General features: G+C 38.9%; 1 protein-coding gene across 1 annotated transcript in view; it reads right to left on the bottom strand.

Moving 5' to 3' along the window:
* The window catches only part of LOC124709078 (dnaJ homolog subfamily B member 12), a 128,115-nt gene that overhangs the window by 3,179 nt on the left and 99,576 nt on the right, over positions 1-25,360 (bottom strand). The window contains exon 8 of the mRNA XM_047240729.1: positions 7,835-7,998. Within this exon, the coding sequence (XP_047096685.1) occupies positions 7,835-7,998 (164 nt within the window). The remainder of the gene's footprint in view (positions 1-7,834; positions 7,999-25,360) is intronic.

Below are 25,360 nucleotides of genomic sequence, written 5' to 3'. Positions count from 1 at the left end.
CTATTGTTAACATATAAACAAATATAAATTCTGTACTAATTATAAACATTTGCAGGAACAACTAATAGTATTCTTAAAGGATCTGTTTGGCTCTATTCAAAAACATGTTAGCAAAGCCAGCCCTTAATTAATTCCAAAGTAATTAACAGTTTTGTCAAAAGTCTTGTTTGTGGAATGGTATCTGTTAATTTCATGATTTAAATAAATAATTCGGCCTAACTCTTGCAGTAGAAGAAACTGTTAAAAAGAAGGAAGTTTTCTATGTATTCAGTCGACTGAATGAGTTAAGTTATAATCGCAATTTCTGTAAATTAAACATCAAACAATGTATAGTGTCAGTACTGATATACTTTTCTACAGGGTCAATCAATAAACTATTCTCCCAACTAATTTCAATAACAAGTCGCAAACAATCAGTTATCTTTAAAAGTAATGATACGGGAAAGGATTAATTCGCCCCAACACTTCACTTTAGATTTTGAATTTATTGTCACACCCTTCAGTGCAAATCACAGAGCAAGCAATTGTAACAATGAGAGAGTATTTGCACTCGTAATATTTGATATATAACTTAAGACTTACTTAATAAACAATAGGAATCTATAATTACTCCTTTTAACAGACATATATTTAAGACCATAAATGATAAAGATCAACGGTTAATAAAGTCCCATAGACTAGAGCAAGGATCACCTTTTCAGTCTCTGAATGAAGTTAGTAGGTGATACATGGGGCAGTCAGACATACATTAAATGTGACACTGTTAAGGACAATCAATCATTAAGAATTATAACAACAGATTAAAGAAAATTTATTTACAGCAATTATATCAATAGCAAATAATTAAGTCACGTCTCAGCAAATGCATCAAAACCAAGTCTTTCAGTTCTATAACAATGTTGGATTGTCGAATACACCGGTCTACCAACACAGAAGGCTAAATTTTACTTAACAGCAATTTCTCCAAACATAGAACAACCTTAGTAGTGTAAAATACTTAGGTTATCCAGAACTACTCTAATTCGGCTTTCTTGGGCATAGCGGTGGAGTAGATAATTAACCCCTTACTTCATTCTCCTGGAACACTGAGCAGCAACAGACGCTCGGGCAACTCTTACCCCTGCGTGGCTCGGGAAAGAGGATGACTGCACCAGGAGGAGGAAACATTTACCCAAACTGGAAATGGAACTCACCTAACATGAACCACTAAGTTGGACGAAGACCAGCTGACAATTTTTAATCATTACCCAAAGCTTGCTGGCCAGCGGACAAAAATTACATAGGCAAAGTAGCTTTATTTGTGCTCACAAGAATTGATAACTTCTGCAAATGAGATTCCGGCAGAACTACCGCCGTAGTATCAATACGGGAATTCGGGACTGAGGAGAGCAAGTCAGCAACGGTCTCTACCAAATAGATCCAACATTTCAGACAGACCGAGCAACCGACATCAGTCGTGGCTAGGAGGATTACCAAATAGAAACTCTAGCACTACCTTCAATATAATTAAATAGAGCACTTAAATGCCACGGGAACCAAACTCCTTAACACAAGAATATGTACACAATAACAGTGACTAAAGTTAAATATGCCTACGTACTAAAACACAACAGATATTAGCGAACATTAACATAATCTCACAATTCAGACATCCACAAAATTAATTGGCTACAGTTCACTCTCTCTCTCTCTGCCAGACAGTACAAGGTTATTTAAACATTTTACGACGTGCTTATCCAAACAGTGACCTACACCATCCATGGGAAAACAACGGCTTGCAGAAGATCCACAGCCAAAAATTTTTTCTTTCTTTTTTAATGACATGCACCATAAGTGAGTCAGCAAGGAGGCAGTAACACACACGAGAGGCAATTTCCGATCACAAACTCAAAGCAGAGAAACGTTGCCACATAGTTATTAATAGCCCCCACAAAATTGGGATATCGGTCCGGCCAGACGATGACCGTTGCACAAACTAGACGAAAAAAATCTTACTTTCAGTGAAACCACCACCTTCTGGAGGTTATTGGCAGCCGCCGACAGACTTCATAGCTTCCACATCCCATGAACGGAAACCAACGTTGTCCACAGGAATTACAGCCACTTATGCCCTCACGCCCCGGGTTTTTTGGTCCCATACAGACTTAGCATAGAGGGACCGAGTGTTCCACTCCAGAACCAACATGCAGGTCCAAACACACATCTCTAACTGCCTTGTCCGCCCTCGGCACGTAACACACCGCCTCCTCCCACCGGACGCGCTAGCAGCGCACTCGCGGAGGCTCTGCAACGCCCTCTAGGAAAGCGCGGAAACTCCAAACAAAACTCAACCATGGGAAAAACAGAAACTGTGGCAAATGACACGGTTCAAGAACCTATTAGTGTGAGGATATTATATAAGGGCCCAAATTTTTGCCCGAGACAGTCAGTCCACGCCCCAGTTTCAGACAAGAAATAAGTGTAACACAATTAGGTCTTGTGTTAAAATAATGACAGTGTCTGTTCCATAATACCTGATAATTCAAAAGGAACTGTGAATTACGTAGTTATGTTTTTTACTGCTCATAAATATTCAACAGTAAATTATTGTAGCTGTATGTGGATGTTTGCCTTCAACCTACTGATGAGGATTATCGAAAGATAAACAGTCGTGAACTTTCCACATAATTTTGTATTATTGTGGGGTTGTGAAAAGTGAAAGTAAAGAAGTGTGAAATGCAACTGTTCACCTGTCAGCTACATTATTTACAGTAGTCAGTGTCAAAATTACAAACCCCATTTTTCAGCCAGTGTAACAACGCAGTATGTCGACACTGAGGACAATCAACCATGAAATAAAGCAGGGGAATGTCACACCCTGTCTTCATAATCAATTATGGATGCATGTAGTCTTCAACTCGCTCCAGTTCCTTAACAATCAAAAATCAGACTAATGTTCGTAGGACTGTTTTGGTTTATTTTCACATCTAGGATCACCTAAAAAATTATGTGACATTCCTTCAACATTCCCTCTGAGTTACCCTGTATATAACACCCCCCCCCCCCCCCCCCCCCACACACACACACACGAGAGAGAGAGAGAGCAGGTAATTAACAACAACAAAGTACTAGTCATGGATAACCTGCATTTGTATGCTATGTACTTTGCTGTAAACTAAACAGAAAAATTGATGAAATGTAGGAGAGCAGGCTGCACAGAGAAAGTGGAGCAACAATTAAACAAGGGTATAATGGAATGGGCAAATAGGCCATTAAGAGCGCATGATGGATGTGGAACCACTATGCTACATCTTTGTTTATACAGGAAGCGTATGGATCCAAGGACGTGTTACAGCTATGACTTGGAGCAAAGCACGAGTGAATGGGAACCAATGTAGTGGAGTAGCAGAGTGAATGTGGACAATATGAAGAAAGGCTCAGTAGGTCTCAATAATAAAGATTTGTTGCATATTTAACTCCTTACCCTCAGGTCTCAAAAATACTTTGTAGTTCTTAATTTAATGTAGCAGTACAATATTTCTGCAATGAAACACTTTCAGTGCAATTCATCACTGGCCCTTTGGTCTTCAACATCACAATAGTCACACCATCACTGAATCTAAGTTTATTAACTGCAGGATGATTTGTATCATGAAGGGTTTTATGCCATCTTCCTTTATATGGGTGATGGTATGTCAGTGAGAATAGTAAAACTTGTGGCAATGCCTATGTATGCCTTGTTTAGCTGGGCTGGGCTCTTACGGAAAAAAAGCAATCAAAAAGAAAAGCAGCAAGGCCACTGTTTGACATGTTAGCCACAGTAGCTGTAGATGCCCTTGTGTGATGTTGCAGTAGAAATATTGCCAATGATTCCCCCCCCCCCCCCCCTCCCCCAAATACACACGCACCCCACTCACAAGCACCAAAAATAGCATGCACAATAAACTAGTTTCTCACAGAGTATCTTTTTTGCACCATATTTCCATATGACACAATAAAATGTAAAACCAAAGCAAATTTCACGATAGTGGTATACAATACCCTCATTCCTCTTGTTAAGATCTCTTACCTTTTCGTGCACTATGTTTGCAGCAAAGTCTGGAAATCACTAGACAATGCTCTCCCATGTCTTCATCTCAATGTAATAATCAAATAAAAGTATTACATTACAAATTAGATATGGCTGTATACAAAATCAGGCTCATAGAACAAATCTGCCATAATGCAAGCATACTTTGTGTTAACAAAATTTTCTGTCTTGTACCTCATCGTAAGTTTTAATTTGATTCAGTTGTACAAAATAATGTACAACACACATTTCTTCTTTTTTCCAGTTTACACACATGACAAGATTAAATACATTGTCTGACATGAAAAGTGAAGCACTCAGGAGAAGACGACATGAAATGGAACTTCACACACTAAGAGAGTATGTGATGTTATTTCATAGATTACAAAATCAAGTAAAATTTACAAAGAACTTGGTAGTATGAGCCTATTTACCAGTATGACGTTGCAGTTGTTGGATCCTCTGCATAGGCAAACTGGCCCACACTGTTGTAACTGGTCCTTGATAACCTGGAGACTGGCACTGGGGTATTGAGTTGATATTTGATCTGATACAATACATTCTACTGGGGACAGGTCTGGAGATCTCTGTAACTACAGAAGTAACTCAATATCACAAAGACAGTTCAAAGACACACGTGCCATGTGTGAACAACCATTGTCCTTTTGAAAACAATGAGAGGTAACACAGAATGTCTGTGACGTACTTTGGTGCAGTAAGATTTCCTCAATCACTATCAGTCATGACCTGAAGTCAGACCCGACTACTACCCACACCGAAATGCCAAAAGTAACACCAATATGCCTCTCCAAAACACTGAAATAATAGTACCTCTCTCCAGACTGCCGCTATTTTCATCCAGGGTAGTGCAGAGCCGTTATTCATCTCTGAACACAATGGGATGCCATTCATCAGTAATCCACGTTTCCCAGTTATGGCACCACCTTAAATACAGCCATGTGTGGTGTGGTGTTGTGTTAACAGAAACCTACGCACAGAATGGCGATTCCCTAGTCTGGCTGCTGTTAGTCTCTGACCAGTGGTGTGGGATAACAAAGAATGTTGCAGGGAGAGCATTACTTGTTCTCAGATCAAATGTGAAGTGGCTACAGTGTGGCTGGTGCGCAATACAATTAATCCCTCCCCTGCTGTGGTAAAGTGTAGTAAACCGGAACTTTGACGATGAATATGCTTGTTCCCATGCAGTCCAACATTGGGCCATCGTCACACCCGAATGTCTCACAGAAGTATATATTCCACAATTCGACCAGTTGGTCAAATGGAGACTCACAATGAATCCCCTTTCAAAAACTGCAAGGTGTCGACAATGCTGTCCCATATGAGTACAAACATCACCGTGCCCTTTGTAAATGATCACATCACATCTGATGCTGTTCGCTTCCCTTATATACCCTGTCAGGCTGGAAACACCGCTTAACACAAAGAACATTAATGCAACCTGGTGGCTATTCTACCAGTCACAGAGAACTGCAAGTCTAATCATTTACATACCGACCGATGGCATGTTCGTATACGGCATGTTCGTATACGAAGTTACATTCACAACCAACTATGTATCCTGTGTGTTTTTCTTTGTCTGATAGTGTATACTAAATCTTGACACAACTACAAGTTTCTACATGGGGATAACCTGCTGCAATTATGACGACACAAAATTTGCTTCAATAGTAAGAGCAGGCAATTTTCAGTTCCTTCTGTAATACAAATTTGCTAGACAGGTCCTTGCACCAATAATATTGGAATTCATTCTCCAATAATTAACTAACATTCTTTAAACAATATTTTCTTCAATAATTATCTCAAAGAATTATTTTAGTGACTTCTGTTACTTTGAAAATGTGGTTTCATGAGTCTTTTTGAATGTAACTTCCACATTTGAGGTTACCACCTTAGTGGCAGGTAGCAGCAGAATTGCTTGCTATTGTCCTGGATGTTACAGATTTAAAATAAAAAGTAATTCAAAACATATGGTAAAAAAATTTCTGACAGCTAGGTATATTTAGCTGAGTAACCATCTGGACGACGGAAGACAGGAAGAAAGGTACGTGTAATCACTAATTATGAGTAGAAATATTCAATGAAGAGCAGACAGAAAAAGCCAGGTTCGAGTCAGTACAGGATCTAAGGTCTTAAAGAAGATGACAACACAAGTTATGTTTTTCAACAAACGAGAAATATAAAACAGGAATATCTGACTGACACTGTACAGTCTCAACATCTACTTTTAAATTATTAAGGAAGATTGGGGTCTGGTGTTACGTGTGAACTTCAAAGTATAAGTTTTAACTCACAACAATTGTAACGTGGCAATAATATAAAATCAGTCTTATAACATCATGGGGCTACAGAATATTCTACAACCAATCACCAGAAAGTATTTTAATGCAAGTTTCTCTTGAAGTTTAGGCTTAATGAAGATCTGTTGGTGTGGCAGAGCAAGAATTCAGTTATCTATGATAATGACAAAATGCTGCAACCCACTTATGCAAGACTAACTAAGAATACCTTTCAAACAAACTCCAATAAGTAACCCTTGCAACAGTAATTTTTACAACAGCAGTTCCCAGAACACAATCAATCACTGCAGAGAATGTTATCCTCTACTTACTTTAGTCATCACAGTAAAGTACCTGACTTACTACACATTTTTTATTTATTTATTTATTGCCAGAAGAGCAATATAAAATCTATGCGTTTTTCCATGGGGGCAAGCAGAAAAGTGTTTGGTTAGATGGTGAAAGAGCGCTATCTACAATCCCACAGTTGGTTTGCAGCTATACCACTAAAAACGGTTGCAGGAGAGGAGAGGAGAGGATAGGATAGGAGAGGAGAGGAGAGGAGACGTACAGGGCGCCTTAAACTGTAGCTAACTGTCTACATACACACCATTTAGAGGCATGCAAAATGGCAATGTAAACAACAGAGGTAGCTACGAATTTTTTGTTACAAAGATAATTCATAGACAGGGCCTATTAAACTAGGGGAGAAAATAATTCCAGATCTAGATAAACATATTTCAAGTTGTAAAACCACTAGCAAATGAGACATACAAGCAGAACCTGAGAAAAAAATGTGAGACACATTATGTAGCAGACATGGTCTCAAGGGCGAAATGACTAAGATAATAACATGCATATAAACTTACTACAGTATAACCAAACTTGAGGTATGAAAAAAAATTCAAGTCTACACAAGTGGTAGAATAAGGTATGTAATACAGGCCATCCTTCTACAAGAAAAATTACAGTCTGCAGTCAAAAATACAGAAACCCATTCCCACAAGAGAAGTAGAAACAGGCAGAGTTGGGGGCAGGGGGAAAAAAAAAAAAAAAAAAAAAAAAAAAACCTTCTGAAAATATGGCTAGACACCAAAAAACATTATGTAACTCTGCATTCCCTTGAATGTCTCAAACAGACAAAGCGAGCGGGTCACATCCCTATCTGAGTAATTATTCTCATTATCTTTTAGTTAAAAAAATTTTTAAGAATTGGTAATCAATGTGATGAAGAGTTCAATTATGACTACATCCATTTCTATTGTTAATAAACAGCATTCTAATCTCAACAAAGGAGAGAGCTTCAAGTTGCGGTTCAGTCTACCGACATGAAAATACTCACATGGGTCTGGTTTTTTTTTTTTTTTTTTTTTTTTTTCCCCCCCAATAAATAGGCCTACTATAAGTATAATCTATGGGAGTAGAGAAAAAAAAGAAGGTAAAGTTTGACAATAAAAGATCTTACAAAAGAGCTCAAAAGGTAACTTACTGTAATTCTTTTCCCTGTGACATGCATGCCGCAGGTTGTTAATATATTCCTCTTCAACTGACATTTCTAGCCTTCGGAGGCTGCCCTGATATTCTGTGTGGAAATTTTCCTTCACAAAATAGGGCACCTTCAAATTCAATGTTGTCCTCTGGACAGGAAACTTTCTGAAAGAAACAGTTATCAGCTACCAGAATTATAACAATTCATGTCAAGTAATGTATTAATGAAAACATGAGAAATTGACACCTAGTGAACATTGCTGTTTATGCACTTCACATTATATTTAGAAGTATAAACAATAGAGAACACCGCGCGACTGCTACGGTCGCAGGTTCGAATCCTGCCTCGGGCATGGATGTGTGTGATGTCCTTAGGTTAGTTAGGTTTAAGTAGTTCTAAGTTCTAGGGGACTGATGACCACAGATGTCAAGTCCCATAGTGCTCAGAGCCATTTGAACCAATAGAGAACACGCAAAACAACGGTCCAAGACCTTCACATTCCAACTCAACTCAAGACAATACTCCACCAGGAGCATTTAATTCACATTATCATGTGGTATACTCCCTTTTTTCCTATCTAAAGAAGATGCCAACACAGAGACCACTTTTTAGAAACAGTCCACTATTTCAAACAGTCCTATTATTATTAGTAGTATCATTATCATTATTATTATTAATTCAGTCTCTTGATTTGACAATATATTCCCAAGTTCAAAAAACACTTGAAACATCAGCTAGTGACATCCACTATTCTCTCAGAATTTCTGGACAGAAACCACACAAATATAAAAGATATAATTAAAGAGATATAGAACTTGTACCATAGTAAATCCAGAAACATGCTACATTACCTCCTGCCCCCTTACCAATCCATCCTCTCTCCCAAAACAAAATTCACTGCAGTTATTATAAAATCTTTGATTCAGTATTAAAATTAGTACAAAAACTAAACGTTAACAAATATTTTCCCAGTACACATTCACCAATGAGCCTGGTGTTTTTCATAAGGCCTTCAGGATGCATTTGCCAAACACTATATTAATTATGTTTTTCAGTATACATGTAAGGCATGTATTATATGAAGTCAAAAATGTGACAACACGAAGAAATGCAAAGCAGATAACAGTAGATGCAAGTACATAATAAGGGGTGTAACTATTTGTACGGACGTATGGTGCCAAGCATGCAAGAGGAACTGGTGAAGTCATTCATAGATATTTAACTGAAAAAGTAAACATGAAAAACTACATTACCAAGCTCAAAGATAATAAACAAATGGTAAAAATATGTTTATCTGATTTTCATTGGGCAAGGGAAGAGAGGTCTACAAAGAAAATCTGTATACAGAAATGTGCAAGCCCATATGTGAACAAACATGGAAAAAAGCAACTTGCACATTTGCTTCAAATGCCACTTCAACTGTAACTGGTTAAAACCGATTCAAATTTTTAACTTTTACAATAATCAGTTACAGTATGTATCTACATATTTTATCTGTAGCAGAGAATGTGTATATACTGATGAGATAAACATTATGAGCATTGTCCATCATGAAATGGAATACCAAACTTGTAGCGTCACGAGTGTGTGATGCGGTAAGGAAAGGTATATAGGTAGAGCAGATACGAATGGGGAATTATTCTGACACTGATATGAGTCACAACAGGGAAATCCATGGACATACACCACTTTTACAAATGGCAGATTGTTATAGCCTGGCATCTGGGAAGGAGCATCTTGGGAATAACGAAGCTGGTCAGCATGCTACAATATTGAGCGTCTGTGGACAACAGTTGAAGGATGCCGAAACTCCAAGTATAGGACAATGTGATTGACATCCATGCCTTATCACTGAACAGGAAGATCAGAGGTTTGCCCATTTTGTAAAGCAGTATAACTGGTGCCTTATGGCAGCTCTGATGACAAAGTACAATGCTGATGTAGGCACACTTGGTTTGAAGCACATAAACATAGAACTTCACAGCAAATGACCCCTAAATGATCTCATGTTGACCCAATGACATTGCCGGTTATAACTGCAGTGGTCACAGGATCATTGAGATTGCACAGTGAATCAATGGCAATAGTTGGCCACACACTAGTGGCTTTTTGAGGTGGACCAGTTCTGCAGACAGATTTGGCCTGTTGATCTCAGGCTTTTCATTATCCACTAACATGCAGGCTCTGCCCACCAGATCAAATCTCTTCAATCTGACCGTAGGCTGGGTCCTTCCAAGTGTGGGGTTAATTGGAGTTTTGTTGTTTATCTGTACATCCAGAACAGGAGTGCATGCTCAATATGCTAGATGCCACAGGCGATGGATTTCAGTAGTTCTGACTGCGTCTAGCTGAATGTATACTGTACAGTGTTGCGTCTTTATGGCATTATTTGATTGCAGCATGTTATCAGATTTTAAAACCCATCTGTATCATCAAGAAGTAGTTATGGATGATAGGAGAAAGAAAACTGGGGAGCAGTTTATACACTATGTACTCACATCTCTCAAAAGGAAAATCGCACAAAATGGGTGAAAAAATGGACTGCTGCAAGGCAACATGCCCAGCCATAAAGATATTATTCAGAGTCTCTGAGATACTGAACCTGACAACTACGAGGACTAATTAAAAAATCAGTTCGTATAATGTCAATGCACTTTTGTTGTTGTCGTCGTCGTCTTCAGTCCTGAGACTGGTTTGATGCAGCTCTCCATGCTACTCTATCCTGTGCAAGCTTCTTCATCTCCCAGTACCTACTGCAGCCTACATCCTTCTGGATCTGCTTAGTGTATTCATCTCTTGGTCTCCCTCTACGATTTTTACCCTCCACGCTGCCCTCCAATACTAAATTGGTGATCCCTCGATGTCTCAGAACATGTCCTACCAACCGATCCCTTCTTCTAGTCAAGTTGTGCCACAAGCTCCTCTTCTCCCCAATTCTATTCAATACCTCCACGGCAAGGTTCATGCACTTCTAGGTGAGTACAATTCACTCTTGTTAGCACACACTAGTTCAGGCATAGCGTCTGGTACAGCTAATTCTATTTAAATGTTATGTTTTTATTTTTGGAAATTGTGGGCCTAATGCTACAGAAAAAAAGACACAGTAATTTGTGAATGCATTTCACCAAGACAAAAGTTGGCTTTCTGAGTTATCAGCAATCCCCTGAGAATCGTGAAGCTCTGATACTTTAGGAAGAGGGCATTCTTAATACTTTGTAAAGTAAAGTAACTCTTAATACTCATAAAACAATGGACATAGTACAAGCAACTTTTTATTGTTATAGTAAACTTGACGTGGTCAAGGTTGTGGAGTACACAATCTTGATTTTCAGTATAAATTTTATTTATCTTGATCACACAATCGCAAACTGATGACCTGTTTTGATTGCTCATACTGTCATCTTCACAGCATTAAATTTTGGTTACAATGATTAACTTGGCATATGTAGTACAAACACACAATTAGCGTCATTAAAAGTACATGTTTGTACTACATGTTATGAGTTACTCATTGTAACAAACTTTTAATAATCTAAAGGTGACTGCTTGAGCTATCAAAAATGATTAGCATTTTATAAATGTGAAATCAAGAAAAATATATTTTATACTGAACTTTTTATTTGTTGATACAATTCATCCTTTCCTTTTTCCATTTCTTTCAGAGGCCTCCACTTGTCCGAGGACTTTTTTGAAACTTTTGTCTCAAATTTTGTAGCTTATTTTTTTTATTGCACTTTGCTCCACATCGTCTAACAATTTCTTTGTACACCCTATTTTTTTTTTATACTCTTGTTCGTGTAATGTCCATGGGTCATTTTCCACAAACAAGGTCTTTCATGGTACAACTACTCAATTTTTTCAAGGCTGTCATTGGTCCACTCCATCATACTGGTAGCAACTGTAACTTGCTGTTACGTGAAAATCACAGGGAAACTTATGAACTTCATGAACATGGCCTGTCGAGGAAATTCACACATGCGGCCAGTTGAGGATGCCGGATAACTGGTCCATTAACGCACGGGTCAGACCTACAGGTGTTATAGAGTCAGTCGGAAATATCCATGGGAAGCTAATGTGTCCTAATGTGTCATCTGCTAAGATGAATCACATTTCTGGCTATGCCAGGTTGACAAAGGTCAGCAGGGGGTAGTATCAGGCTATGGGTGACATTCACCTGGGTTTCCATGAGACCTACTATAGTGGCTCAAGTCGTCATGAAAGCAGTGAGATACATAAACATTATTGCAGACCACCTGCATTGTTTCGTGCATGATGTCTTTCCCAATAGTGAGGTTATCTTCCAGCAGAGTAACTATCCATGTCACAAAGCCATAACTGTGCTACAGTGATGTGGTGAGTACAATAGTGAAATTACACTGACAGTTTGGCCACCAATTTCGCCAGCACCTGCATACCACTGGCCTCTAATTTATAGGAACTGCATGACCTGTGTGTGGACATCTGGAGCCGCCTACCTCCAGAAACCTGTGAAGAGCTTGTCAAATCCATCTCAGACACATAATAGACACTGCACAGTGTTCCATAGATGGGCCAACACTGTTAAGCAGATGGTCATAATGTTCTGGATCACTCAGTGGCATATATACTGTATGTATCCATTATGTATAGAGCAGAACCATGTGTATGTATTACTGGTTTGTCTAGAATTCATGCATTTTGAGCAAACCTTTAACTCCAGTTCAACAGCACTTGTTACAAGGCACTGATCCAACCTATGTTAATATACTTAAGAAAATACATTTTAAATGCTGCAGCTTCCACTGGACTTCACCACGATAGTGAGAAATTTTGAATTGGACAACGGATTCTGTACTGCCAAAATTACACTGAGTTGACAAAAATCATGGGATAGTGATATGCACATATATACACAGATGGCAGTAGTGTTATCATATGCACAAAGTATAAAAAGGGTGGTGGATTGGTTGAGTTGCATTTATACTCTGGGGATTCATGTGAAAAGGTTTCCGATGTGATTATGGGCGCACAATGGGAATTAACAGACTTTGAAGACAGAATGGGAGTTGGAGCTAGATACGTGGGAAATTCCATTGGAAATCATTAGGGAATTCAATATCCCGAGATACACAGTGTCAAGAGTGTACCAAGAAAACCAAATTTCAAGCATTATCTCTCGCCACAGACAATGAGCGAGAGCAACGGTGTTTGTGTAGTATTATCAGCGCTAACAGACAAGCAACACTGCGTGAAATATTTGCAGAAATCAATGTGGGACGTACAACAAACTTATCCATTAAGATAGTGCAGCAAAATTTGGCATTCATGGGCTATAGCAGCTATGACCAATGCAAGTGCCTTTGCTAAAAGCACAACATGGCCTGCAGCATCTCTCCTGGGCTTGTGACTATATTGGTTGGACTCTAGATGACTGGAAAACCATGGCCTGGTCAGATGTGCCCTGATTTCAGTTGGTAAGAGCTGATGGTAGGGTTTGAGTGGGGCACAGACCCCATGAAGCTATGGACCCAGGCTGTCAACAAGGCACTTTGCAAACTGGTGGTGGCTCCATAACTGTGGGTTGTGTTTACATAGAATGGACTGAGTCCTCTGGTCCAACTAAACCTATCATTGACTGGAAATGGTTATGTTAGGTTCCTTGGAGACCATTTGCAGCATTCATGGATTTAATGTTATGGATGAAAATGCGCCATGTCACCGGGCTACAATTGCTCACAACTGGTCTGAAGAACATTCTGGACAATTGAAGCAAATGATATGGCCACCCAGATCACCCAAACTGAATTACATCACACGTTTATGGGACATAATTGAGAGGGCCAGTTTGTGCACAAAATCTTGCACCGGCAACACTTTTGCTATTACAGACAGCTGTACAGACAGTGGACTCCCAATGACTTGTTGAGCCCATGCCACTTCGAGTTGCTGTGCTATGCCAGGCAAAAGGAGGTTCAACACAATATCAGGAGGTATACCTTGACTTCTGTCACCTCAATGTAGTGCCAACAGTCAAAATGGAAGTTTTCAGGCATTTAAAGTGTAAAAGATATATAAGAAATAAATGTCAATGGCATTAATATGAACCACTTTCACTTTGACAAACTGCCTATTGGCTTCTGTCTCGGGTTCTTCGGCCGACGTTCATCTAATGATTTTTCTGACGTTTCACCAGCACGAGTGGCTGGCGAAACGTCAGAAAAATCATTAGATGAACGTCGGCCGAAGAACCCGAGACAGAAGCCAATAGGCAGTTTGTCAACAAGTGGCCACGAAAGCCTTAACAATTTTGCACTTTCACTTTGCTGACCACATTGTACAATTTTTGTCTAGTGCAGGAAAACATCAAAAACAAACGCAAAACATAACAGTGCATGTTTGGAAGTAGGCCTTAAAGTCAATTATAAGATAAAAAAGGGTTTGTGGTTCAGTGGGGAAGTGTCAGACAATGGATACAAAGCCCTCGGATTCAATCCCCAGTCAGTCCTAGGATTTGTGTCATATATTCTTTATTCCACCTCTGGTAATGTTTGCTAATGTGAAAAATGCCAATTTGCACCATGGTTTGAAGTAACATGAAACTGTAGCTCCCTCTGTAACTGGGTGAGTAAATCAGTTCATAAGTCAGATGGAGGCAACAGTACACTATATTTAAAAAAACACTGGTGTTCAAACCGACAATCAGGTTGATCACTACTACATACCTTCTTAACATAGAAAATGTATAATTGACATTACAAAGAACACTGTGTGTGTTGACAATTAAGTCAGGAACCATCTTGTTTGTTTATAAGTTAAAGACACTCACTGGATTGACAGAAAAAAGAGTACAGAAAATTAAAATTGCCTGGACTGCTTTTGGTACAATAGAATGTTTTGTTGTATCCAAAAAGGTTTATAAACAGTGAGTATTGCCAGACTTTATTTATGGCAGTGTGACATGGTCTTCAGCTGTGAAGGGGGAGAGGGAATATTAGGAATTACTAGGAAAGACTGGAAACAAACTAATTGGAGTGGAAGACTTAATTATGACAGCACTGAACAACTGTAGCATTTGGGGTGGTGTTGCTGGTACTGGCCACAATGTATGGGGCGTTCACTTATTTATTTGTCTACATCAATGTTATCACCTTCAAATAGTCCCCATTAGATACTATCCACTTATGGCAGTTCTTTCTCCAATCCCTGAAAGACTTCTGGAACTCTACCTCTGGAATAGCTTTTAGCTCTTAGTAATATGTTTGTAATCCCTTTTGTTCCTGTAATACAATGGCCCTTTAAGGTTTTTGGGAACATCAAAAATCTACAGTATTTTTGTTGGTCAAAATTTGACATAAAAGCTACAAAGTGTGACCAGGTGTGTTGTCATGATACAAAAGCTTTTTACCTGTTTCATCACAAATTTAGTTTGATTTTATTTACTTATTTATTTTACAGCACTATGGAAAATGTGTTGAACTTTTTAGTAGTTTTAGTCATTGATTGACTGATCTTGTGGCAAGAACTCAAGGTGCACTCTGACATTATAATCTAAGAAAACAGTGAGCATAACCTCCACATTTGACTGCACTTATTAAGTTTTTTTCCGCCTTGGCAATCTAGGATGCTTCCACTTAGTTTGAATTACATATCTGTAAACCCATGTTTCATCACCTGTTACGATGCATTTCAGTAGCTCTGCATCACTGATGACTTCATCTCATAACTACTGTGCAAACTGCATTCACTGCTGTTTTTGTTCGAAAGCCAAAATTTCGAAACAAATTTTGCTGTCTCAACATTTTGTACCTGTGTTTGAAGTACTGTTATTGTATAGATTCCATGTTATACTGAATTATACTAAACAATGAGTTCAGCATTCCAAGATATGTTACTGTTCTGCATCATAGCAACTTTAAACTTACCACTGTTTATCATCAGTGAATTAAAGATAAAGAGGTGAAAGAAGATCAATTAGACCTTTGCAGCTTCAGAAGTGTTAGCAGTTCTTTATGCTATTTCTACATCTACATCTACATCCATACTCCGCAAGCCACCTGACGATGTGTGGCGGAGGGTACCCTGAGTATCTCTATCGGTTCTCCCTTCTATTCCAGTCTTGTATTGTTCGTGGAAAGAAAGATCGTCGGTATGCCTCTGTGTGGGCTCTAATCTCTGTGATTTTATCCTCATGGTCTCTTCGCGAGATATACGTAGGAAGGAGCAGTATACTGCTTGACTCCTCAGTGAAGGTACGTTCTCGAAACTTCAACAAAAGCCCGTACCGAGCTACTGAGCGTCTCTCTTGCGGAGTCTTCCACTGGAGTTTATCTATCATCTCCGCAATGCTTTCGCAATTACTAAATGATCCTGTAACGAAGCGCACTGCTCTCTGTTGGATCTTCTCTCTCTCTCTCTCTCTCTTCTATCAACCGTATCTGGTACTGTTCCCACACCGGTGAGCAGTATTCAAGCAGTGGGCGAACAAGTGTATTAACCTACTTCCTTTGTTTTCGGACTGCAGTTCCTTAGGATTCTTCCAATGAATCTCAGTCTGGCATCTGCTTTAATGACGATTAATTTTATATGGTCATTCCATTTTAAATCACTCATAATGCCCACTCCCAGACAATTTAGGGAATTAACTGCTTCCAGCTGCTGACCTGCTACCTTATAGCTAAATGATAAAGGATCTTTCTTCCTATGTATTCGTAGCACATTACGCTTGTCTACATTGAGATTCAACTGCCATTCCCTGCACCATGCATCAATTCGTTGCAGATCCTCCTGCATTTCAGTACAATTTTCCATTGTTACAACCTCTCGATATACTACATCATCATCCGCAAAAAGCCTCAGTGAACTTCCGTTGTTATCCACAAGGTCATTTATATATATATATATTGTGAATAGCAACGGTCCTATGACACTCCCCTGCGGCACACCTGAAATTACTCGAAGACTTCTCTCCACTGAGAATGACATGCTGCATTCTGTTATCTAGGAACTCTTCAATCCAATCACAACAATTGGTCTGATAGTCTGATAGTCCATTACACGGCTGTGGGGAACTGTATCAAACGACTTGCGGAAATCAAGAAACAGGGCATCTACCTGGGAATCTGTGACTATGGCCCTCTGAGTCTTGTGGACGAATAGCGTGAGCTGGGTTTCACACAATCGTCTTTTTCGAAACCCATGCTGATTCCTACAGAGTAGATTTCTAGTCTCCAGAAAAGTCATTATACGCTAACATAATGCATGTTCCAAAATTCTACAACTGATCGACATTAGAGATGCAGGTCTTTAGTTCTGCACATCTGTTTGACATCCCTTCCTGAAAATGGGGATCACCTGTGCCCTTTTCCAATCCTTTGGAACGCTACGCTCTTCTAGAGACCTACGGTACACCGCAGCAAGAAGGGGGCAAGTTCCTTCGCATACTCTGTGTAAAATCGAACTGGTATTCCATCAGGTCCAGCGGCCTTTCCTCTTTTGAGCAATTTTAATTGTTTTTCTATCCCTCTGTCATCTATTTCGATATCTACCAATTTGTTATCCGTGCGACAATCTAGAGAAGGAATTACAGTGCAGTCTTCCTCTGTAAAACAGCTTTGGAAAAAGAAAGTATTTCGGCCTTTAGTCTGTCATCCTCTGTTTCAGTACCGATTTGGCCACAGAGTGTCTGAACATTTAGTTGTGTAAAAAGTCAGTAAAGGATTAAAAGCTAGAGGGGAATCTTTCTTTGCCCAATCAAAGTAGTTTATGCTTGGATGATTCTTGCTTACATGAGGTCCTTTTACAGGTACTAATTTTTATGAAGATTATGATGTAGCCCTTTTGGCAAAACGAAGTGTAAAATACAAAAATATCTGCATGTAACTGATTTGGAAATGGCTGGTCACTTAAAATGCATGACAAAGTTTGATATACACTCAGCCCACAAACTGGCAAAGTTTAGTGCAGAAAAGATGTTTTTCCTTGAAATTCTACGTAGTTTAATTCCATCTCACTTAGATGCAGACGATGATCTGCATACAAGCTTCTAAGCTGTTGGAATGTCACTGTTGAAACTTCAACTACAGGGTTATTACAAATGATTGAAGCGATTTCACAGCTCTACAATAACTTTATTATTTGAGATATTTTCACAATGCTTTGCATACACATACAAAAACTCAAAACGTTTTTTTAGGCATTCACAAATGTTCGATATGTGCCCCTTTAGTGATTCGGCAGACATCAAGCCGATAATCAAGTTCCTCCCACGCTCGGCGCAGCATGTCCCCATCAATGAGTTCGAAAGCATCGTTGATGCGAGCTCGCAGTTCTGGCACGTTTCTTGGTAGAGGAGGTTTAAACACTGAATCTTTCACATAACCCCACAGAAAGAAATCGCATGGGGTTAAGTCGGGAGAGCGTGGAGGCCATGACATGAATTGCTGATCATGATCTCCACCACGACCGATCCATCGGTTTTCCAATCTCCTGTTTAAGAAATGCCAAACATCATGATGGAAGTGCAGTGGAGCATCATCCTGTTGAAAGATGAAGTCAGCGCTGTCGGTCTCCAGTTGTGGCATGAGCCAATTTTCCAGCATGTCCAGATACACATGTCCTGTAACGTTTTACTCACAGAAGAAAAAGGGGCCGTAAACTTTAAACCGTGAGATTGCACAAAACACGTTAACTTTTGGTGAATTGCGAATTTGCTGCACGAATGCGTGAGGATTCTCTACCGCCCAGATTCGCACATTGTGTCTGTTCACTTCACCATTAAGAAAAAATGTTGCTTCATCACTGAAAACAAGTTTCACACTGAACGCATCCTCTTCCATGAGCTGTTGCAACCACGCCGAAAATTCTAAGCGTTTGACTTTGTCATCGGGTGTCAGGGCTTGTAGCAATTGTAAACGGTAAGGCTTCTGCTTTAGCCTTTTCCGTAAGATTTTCCAAACCGTCGGCTGTGGTACGTTTAGCTCCCTGCTTGCTTTATTCGTCGACTTCCGCGAGCTACGCGTGAAACTCGCCCGCACGCGTTCAACCGTTTCTTCGCTCACTGCAGGCCGACCCGTTGATTTCCCCTTACAGAGGCATCCAGAAGCTTTAAACTGCACATACCATCGCCGAATGGAGTTAGCAGTTGGTGGATCTTTGTTGAACTTCGTCCTGAAGTGTCGTTGCACTGTTATGACTGACTGATGTGAGTGCATTTCAAGCACGACATACGCTTTCTCGGCTCCTGTCGCCATTTTGTCTCACTGCGCTCTCGAGCGCCCTAGCGGCAGAAACCTGAAGTGCGGCTTCAGCCGAACCAAACTTTATGAGTTTTTCTACGTATCTGTAGTGTGTCGTGACCATATGTCAATGAATGGAGCTACAGTGAATTTACGAAATCGCTTCAATCATTTGTAATAGCCCTGTAATAGTTCAAAAGGGGGAGAGAGAGAGAGAGAGAGAGAGAGAGAGAGAGAGAGAGAGACTATGCAAAGCAAAAGATGCATCAGTTTGAAGACATAGCTATTAAGTAAATTGCAACAGTTGGTGGACATGATCCTTGTGATCCGGAGCAATATACACCAATTAAACAATGTCTGAACTGTTGTTGAAGGTTTCTTGGGTCTCCAACTGGGTGGTAGAGTTGATACATCGCAACGTTTCGGGAAGTGTCGTACTACCCATCTTTGCCAGAAGATGAGTAGAATGAGACTTCCTGAAACGTCGTGATATATCATTGCTACCACCCGGCTGGAGACTCGAGAAACCTTCAACAACAGTTTACACTGGGAAAGCCTACAGTAACAAAATGTCTGAACTGCTCAGATTGCAGTCAAGTAGTCAAAGAAATGAGAAGCTGAAAATATACAATCATCAAGGGAAAAAAATCATTTTGATCTTAATTCCACAAATGTAACCCATTAAACAGAATACAGAAGAATTTTCCGTTTCAGAAAGAATGGTGAAAGAAATAAAGGAGCTGAAAGTGGAAAAAGGAATAACGGCCTATCAAAAAGCAAACATGGAAAGAAGCTTCTACAAAAGAAGCTTCTACAAAACCTATGGCAAAAAGGTTATAAATTTTTTTTTTTTACAATCAAGATCTAGTCGAATTTGTCCAAGCAAAATAGATTGTTTCCATCCGAATAGACGACTAAGAAGATCAGAAGCAAAAGTACTTGCTACTGAGCAATTTGAAAGAAATGTTTGTTACTTATGTTTTGTGAACTACGTCCAAATGTGTGTTCGCCTGCGGATGTAGCAGGTTTACACTCGTTTTCTGCGTGTACAATACATCAGATTGTAAAACAAGTGTAGACAGACAGCCTAGTGAAAGAAGATAATAACTTGGTGTGGCTTAGAAAAATTGTAGTTTGGAATCAAAAGATTGTACGCTTCATTGCTGTAATAATTTCCAGGCAAAGAGAGACTGAAAAATTTTCTGGATGATGCATCTAAATTTTAAATATTGACCCTGAAGATACAATTCAATTTAAACAATGGATTTACACTGAAGCAGACACACTTTAAACACTGGAAGAATCTACTGAAGAACTAATACCAAATTTTCGATCTCTCTAACCTGCACTATATTGTTAAGCCTCATAGCAAGCACTTGCAAGTGACTAAAGAGCTCAAGCTGTGCGAGTTGATTATATTGGTAGACTTTGCTGAAACCTATTCTAATTGTTCAAGATGCAGTTCCAGGATTTCACCAAGTAAATAACCAAGAGACACTGCACCCATTTGTCTTTTACTACAAGGGCTCAATGAAGGATAAAAAGTATCAGCTATTTCATAACCTGCTATTGCATTTTTTTTTTAAACGAACCACAACACATCACTCTGTGATAGAATTGGAAGTACTGTTAAACTTTTAGTGGCGGAAGCTAGTCTTTATGGCCCAACAGAAAACCTAGCTCCAACACAGTGATTTATTTGATTATAGCAAGGAAAATATATATGTGGTATTGAATTTATTTTTATCAAAAAAGATATTGAAAAAGAAAAAGTTCAGTCATGTAAAGTTCTTTGAAAATGGATTTACAGTTTCTGATGCAAGAAATCAACACTGTTTTGTGCATCAAGAAACAATACTTCAGATTAATAGGATATCAAATGATTATGTATACTTTGTAACTAACTTTGACCAGCATGTCAAAGCAACTTACAAACTGGATATTACAGATCGGAAATTCTCAGCATGTTTCTAATGAAGTCAAAGATGCACTAATAAATTTTATGTGACTTCGTGGAGCTGCTCAAGCATCATCTGGCCCGCTAAAGAGATGTTTGCTGAATTCTAGAGCAACATGTTATTACGATACTTTGATCTCCACGAGCAACACTGACATGGGTGACAATAGAATTTGCCATTAGTAACTGTTACAGATACCAGAAAAAAATTTCAGGAACTAGACTGTGAACCCATTAGATACCAGTAGTTAGGCTTCGAAAGTAACAGTACGGATACCAAGCTGTGGCCCCTTTTATAATGTTACCTTTGCACCTTAACTACTTTAAAATCAGAGGTCAATTTTAGGATATATGATGCCAAAAAGATATTTTTGGTAACTTCAAAGGCTGATAAATACAGATGCAGGAAAGTTCATAATTTATTAATTTTCTAATACATGGCTAGACAATGCACTTTTAAATGATCACGTTTCCAGTGCCTTTTATTCAATAACTATTTTTTAAATTCCTTATGATAAATTTTTCAGCATAATTTTCTGACCCCCATTTATATTTAACTTGGGACCTTTGTCTTTTATGGGCAAGTTCTCAACCAACTGAGCTACCAAGCACCACTGATGGCATCTGAAATGCAAAGGTCCCAAGTTTGATTCTCAGTCCAGTACATAGTTTGAATCTGCCAACAAGTTTCATACCAATGCACATTCTGCTGCAGTGCGAAAATTTCCATCTGGTTAAGCCACGTCTCTGCAATATCCTTCCTTCCAGGGGTGCTAGTCTTGCAAGTTTCACAAGAGAGCTTCTGCAAAGTTTGGAAGAGATGAGGTACTGGCAGAAGTAAAGCTGTGAAGATGGGTTGCAAGTCGTGCTTGGGTAGCTCAGTCAGAAGAGCACTTGCCCGCAAAAGGCAAAAGATCCCAAATTCGAGCATCAGTCTGGTACACAGTTTTAACCCACCAAGAAGTTTCATTTCTGTTATTCTGTATTCTGCATATAAATTCGCAAGACCCTAGTTCTAGTATGTCATAGGTTGTTCACCCATCTGCAGTTCTGGAGAAACAGGTCCTTGTAAAGATGGTGATAGCACCCATACAAGTTGGAGCACAAGTTCATGGAGGTTCTAAGAACATTTAATAAAAATTCAAGATGGCTGACCTTGTAGTATCTTCCAGATTGTGTCACTTGACAAGGAATGACCCGTTTTCATAGTTACATTAACTTTCTGTATTATGATCTTTTACAATACAATGCAACAATCTTTTAAATGACAGTACAGCATTTCCTGTTAATGGCTCATAAAAGCATGCAGTTTACAGACACTCATCTTCATATTACGAGCTCACACCAGAAAGGAAGAAGAGGTTAAGATGGATCAAAATAAACAGAACAGGCAATTTTAACATTTGTCCATCTGTTTCGTGATATCATTCTAGATTGAAGTAGGAAGACAGTTTCTAACTGCTACAAAAGAGACTCGGGACAACTACTAGTAGCTTTAAATAACAGCCCTGTGAGTTCTCCTTCTTGGTGGGACTTACAGATAATGGTGCATGAATGAATGAATGAACCCAGTCATCTTTTACAACACAGCACTTGTTGGTCATGTAGCCAGACATTTCTGGAGAAACACATTGCAAGACAGAAGTAAGTTCAAAGGATTGCTCAAATCTCTGATTTTTCATTTGTGAGTGGAGAAGGGAGGTTACTTGAAATAAACCAATTTTCACTTTCAAAATATTTCATCAATATAAACAGGGTGACTAGCAACAAATCTGACCATCAGTGGGTACTTATGAAATCTTTACTTCTCAAACATCTTGATGACTATAATACAAGCAGAATGACTGAGGAGCACAAGACAGCTATCTGAAAAGAGAAGAATACATTTTAGCTACTTATGGCTCAAGGGCATTTCATACAACTAAAAATTTGAGAAAATTTTGTCAGTTTGATTATAGTCACCAAGGAAAACATTTCACCACTATTAAGGCAACTGATTCCACCGTAATAATAAAAGAAAGAAAAGAACTTTATGGGCACACATGCTATGTTGATGAGACAGTGGTAATGAAGTGATTACACTACATGTGGGCAAAAGTATACAATCCCTCCTTTACTCAAAAACCATATATAAAACTGATGGCTTTTGTCCTTTTACCCATCTCTCTAATTGCAGACGATTTCTACTTAGAATTTCTCATTAAAGGTACTTCACACTTTAACAAATGACCTTTAATAATAATTTTATTCTTCCATTAGGTAGGCTAATCCAGGAACTCAGACCAAAAACAAACATGAAATGTGTCTTTGATTCATAATTTTTTTCGTGTCATTCATGTGTGCTACATTTTGCTTTGAAAACAGGATGATCATTTTTACTCTCCCACATTTCAATATTTCTGAGGACTCTTCCAAAAACAATACTCAGTTTGGTAATTTTTTTTTACTTAGTCAATAATATGATGAATTATTTACAAAAGAAAAATACTGCAAGCATAAACTCAACAACTGTCAAAGCTAAAAGTCCTTAAAACAGGAAAGTAACTCAACTGGGATCACAATACATTCAATTTTTTTAATATAGTTTTTTCATATCACATTGCAAATATGTGTGCAAATTTGCAAAACTTCAATACCATTTAAATGTAAGAATGATTTCTCTGTGCTGAAATCTATAATGATCGCAGCCCCAAATATCTACTATTTTTTATAAAGAGTGAGAAATCCTATGATTCTCTCCACATAGCATTGTGATCTTAAGACATGCATCACCAAGTTGTTCCAATACACTATAACTGACTTTCCAGCAAGTGAGCAACTCAAAGCCTTCGGAGTGTGTGTGTGTGTGTGTGTGTGTGTGTGTGTGTGTGTGTGTTTTAGTAACTGCTAACAAAAACACCACATATACAATGTGACAAAACATACTTTTAAATTTCAAGAGATTCACATTTTAATTTGTGCAGTATGGTCAGATACATGAGAGTTTAGGTACTTAAAACACAATGACTCTCATGAATATGTATAAATTAATTTAATACCTCTCAGCATACGCTGAAAACTTATCTTCAGTATATCCAAAATAATAAATAAAATTAATTTGTAAATAATTAAGAAGTCCCAACAATTATTCAAGTATTATTAAATTTCAAGAGCAAATAAAAACTATTGCTAATTGCCTTTGCTATAGTATTGAGAGATCCAGAGTGCGCGCAGGTCTGGGTAGCAGTATGGGCAACATGCAGCCTTGATTTGCCGTATTCAGCTAAAGTCACTCATTGTTGATCAGGACCCATAGAGCTATTGAACTCAGGGAATGGTGATTGCTGCATTACGCCCGCTCTTCCAAATGCAGTTTTCGATGGGAATAATAGTGGGCACTTGAGTAGGTCAGACGAACTACAATAGTGTGCCAGATTGTTCATCAAATGAGCAACATATGCTTGGAGCTCTATGAGCACCACTGTTCTCATCTGGGAAGATGGGGGAGGGGGGAGGGTGTCATACAATACTTGTCCCGTTGATGTAAAAGAAATGCTACAACTGTCACCAAAAATGTTAAAATAAACACCCTGGCCCAAGTCATGTTATGAATAAGACCCCAAAATGTCACAAAACCACCTACAGCCTGAACCATACACACTACGCATAGCGATTAAACGTATCACTGTGTAGTCGGTGCACTCATCATTTGAAAATAGGCAAAATCTTGACTCATTCAACCACAAAGCATGGTTACATTCAGCTACAGCCAAATTTCAATGCTGGCTGGTCTGTTGAAAATGTGACGCTTTATGTGACGTTGTGAGAAAGGCATCTTGTGAGATACCCCTTCAGGTGTCCATTTCATGCAGTTCCCATCACAATCTTTGTTCATAAGTTAGTGGAGAAAGACCTAAATTTATTGCCGTAGCAGTTCCTGTTGGGTTTGAAACCGATGCTCATGACAATATGTGACACTAGTTTCCAGTCTGTGTCAGGATCTATTTACAACCGGTGTTCTTGTACCGTGTTACACTGCTGCAAGTGGTAGACCATTCCTCGTTGACAAATTGGACAGTCTGTGTTGATACACCAAAAAAATCAGGCAACTTCATTTACAGCATGATAATGGGTATGTCCAAACATGGCAGCTTCTTTCTGCAACTGTCACACGTAAAGATTTTACTCGTAAATGTAAGAGCTATGTGGCAAGATGTCATCACCGAAATCTGACCAATTTTTTTATCATCAGTTTTTTGACTGGTTCAATGGTGATCTGCCACGAATTCCTCTCCTGTGCCAAACTCTTCATCTCAGTCAGAGTAGGACTTGCAACTTAATTATGTGCTGTGTGTATTCCAATCTCTGTCTTCCTCT

The sequence above is a fragment of the Schistocerca piceifrons genome, chromosome 1 (assembly GCF_021461385.2).
Source record: "Schistocerca piceifrons isolate TAMUIC-IGC-003096 chromosome 1, iqSchPice1.1, whole genome shotgun sequence".
Taxonomy (NCBI): Eukaryota; Metazoa; Arthropoda; class Insecta; order Orthoptera; family Acrididae; genus Schistocerca; species Schistocerca piceifrons.
The sequence above is the reverse complement of the archived record's forward strand: the minus strand, read 5'-3'. Positions and strand labels throughout refer to the sequence as shown.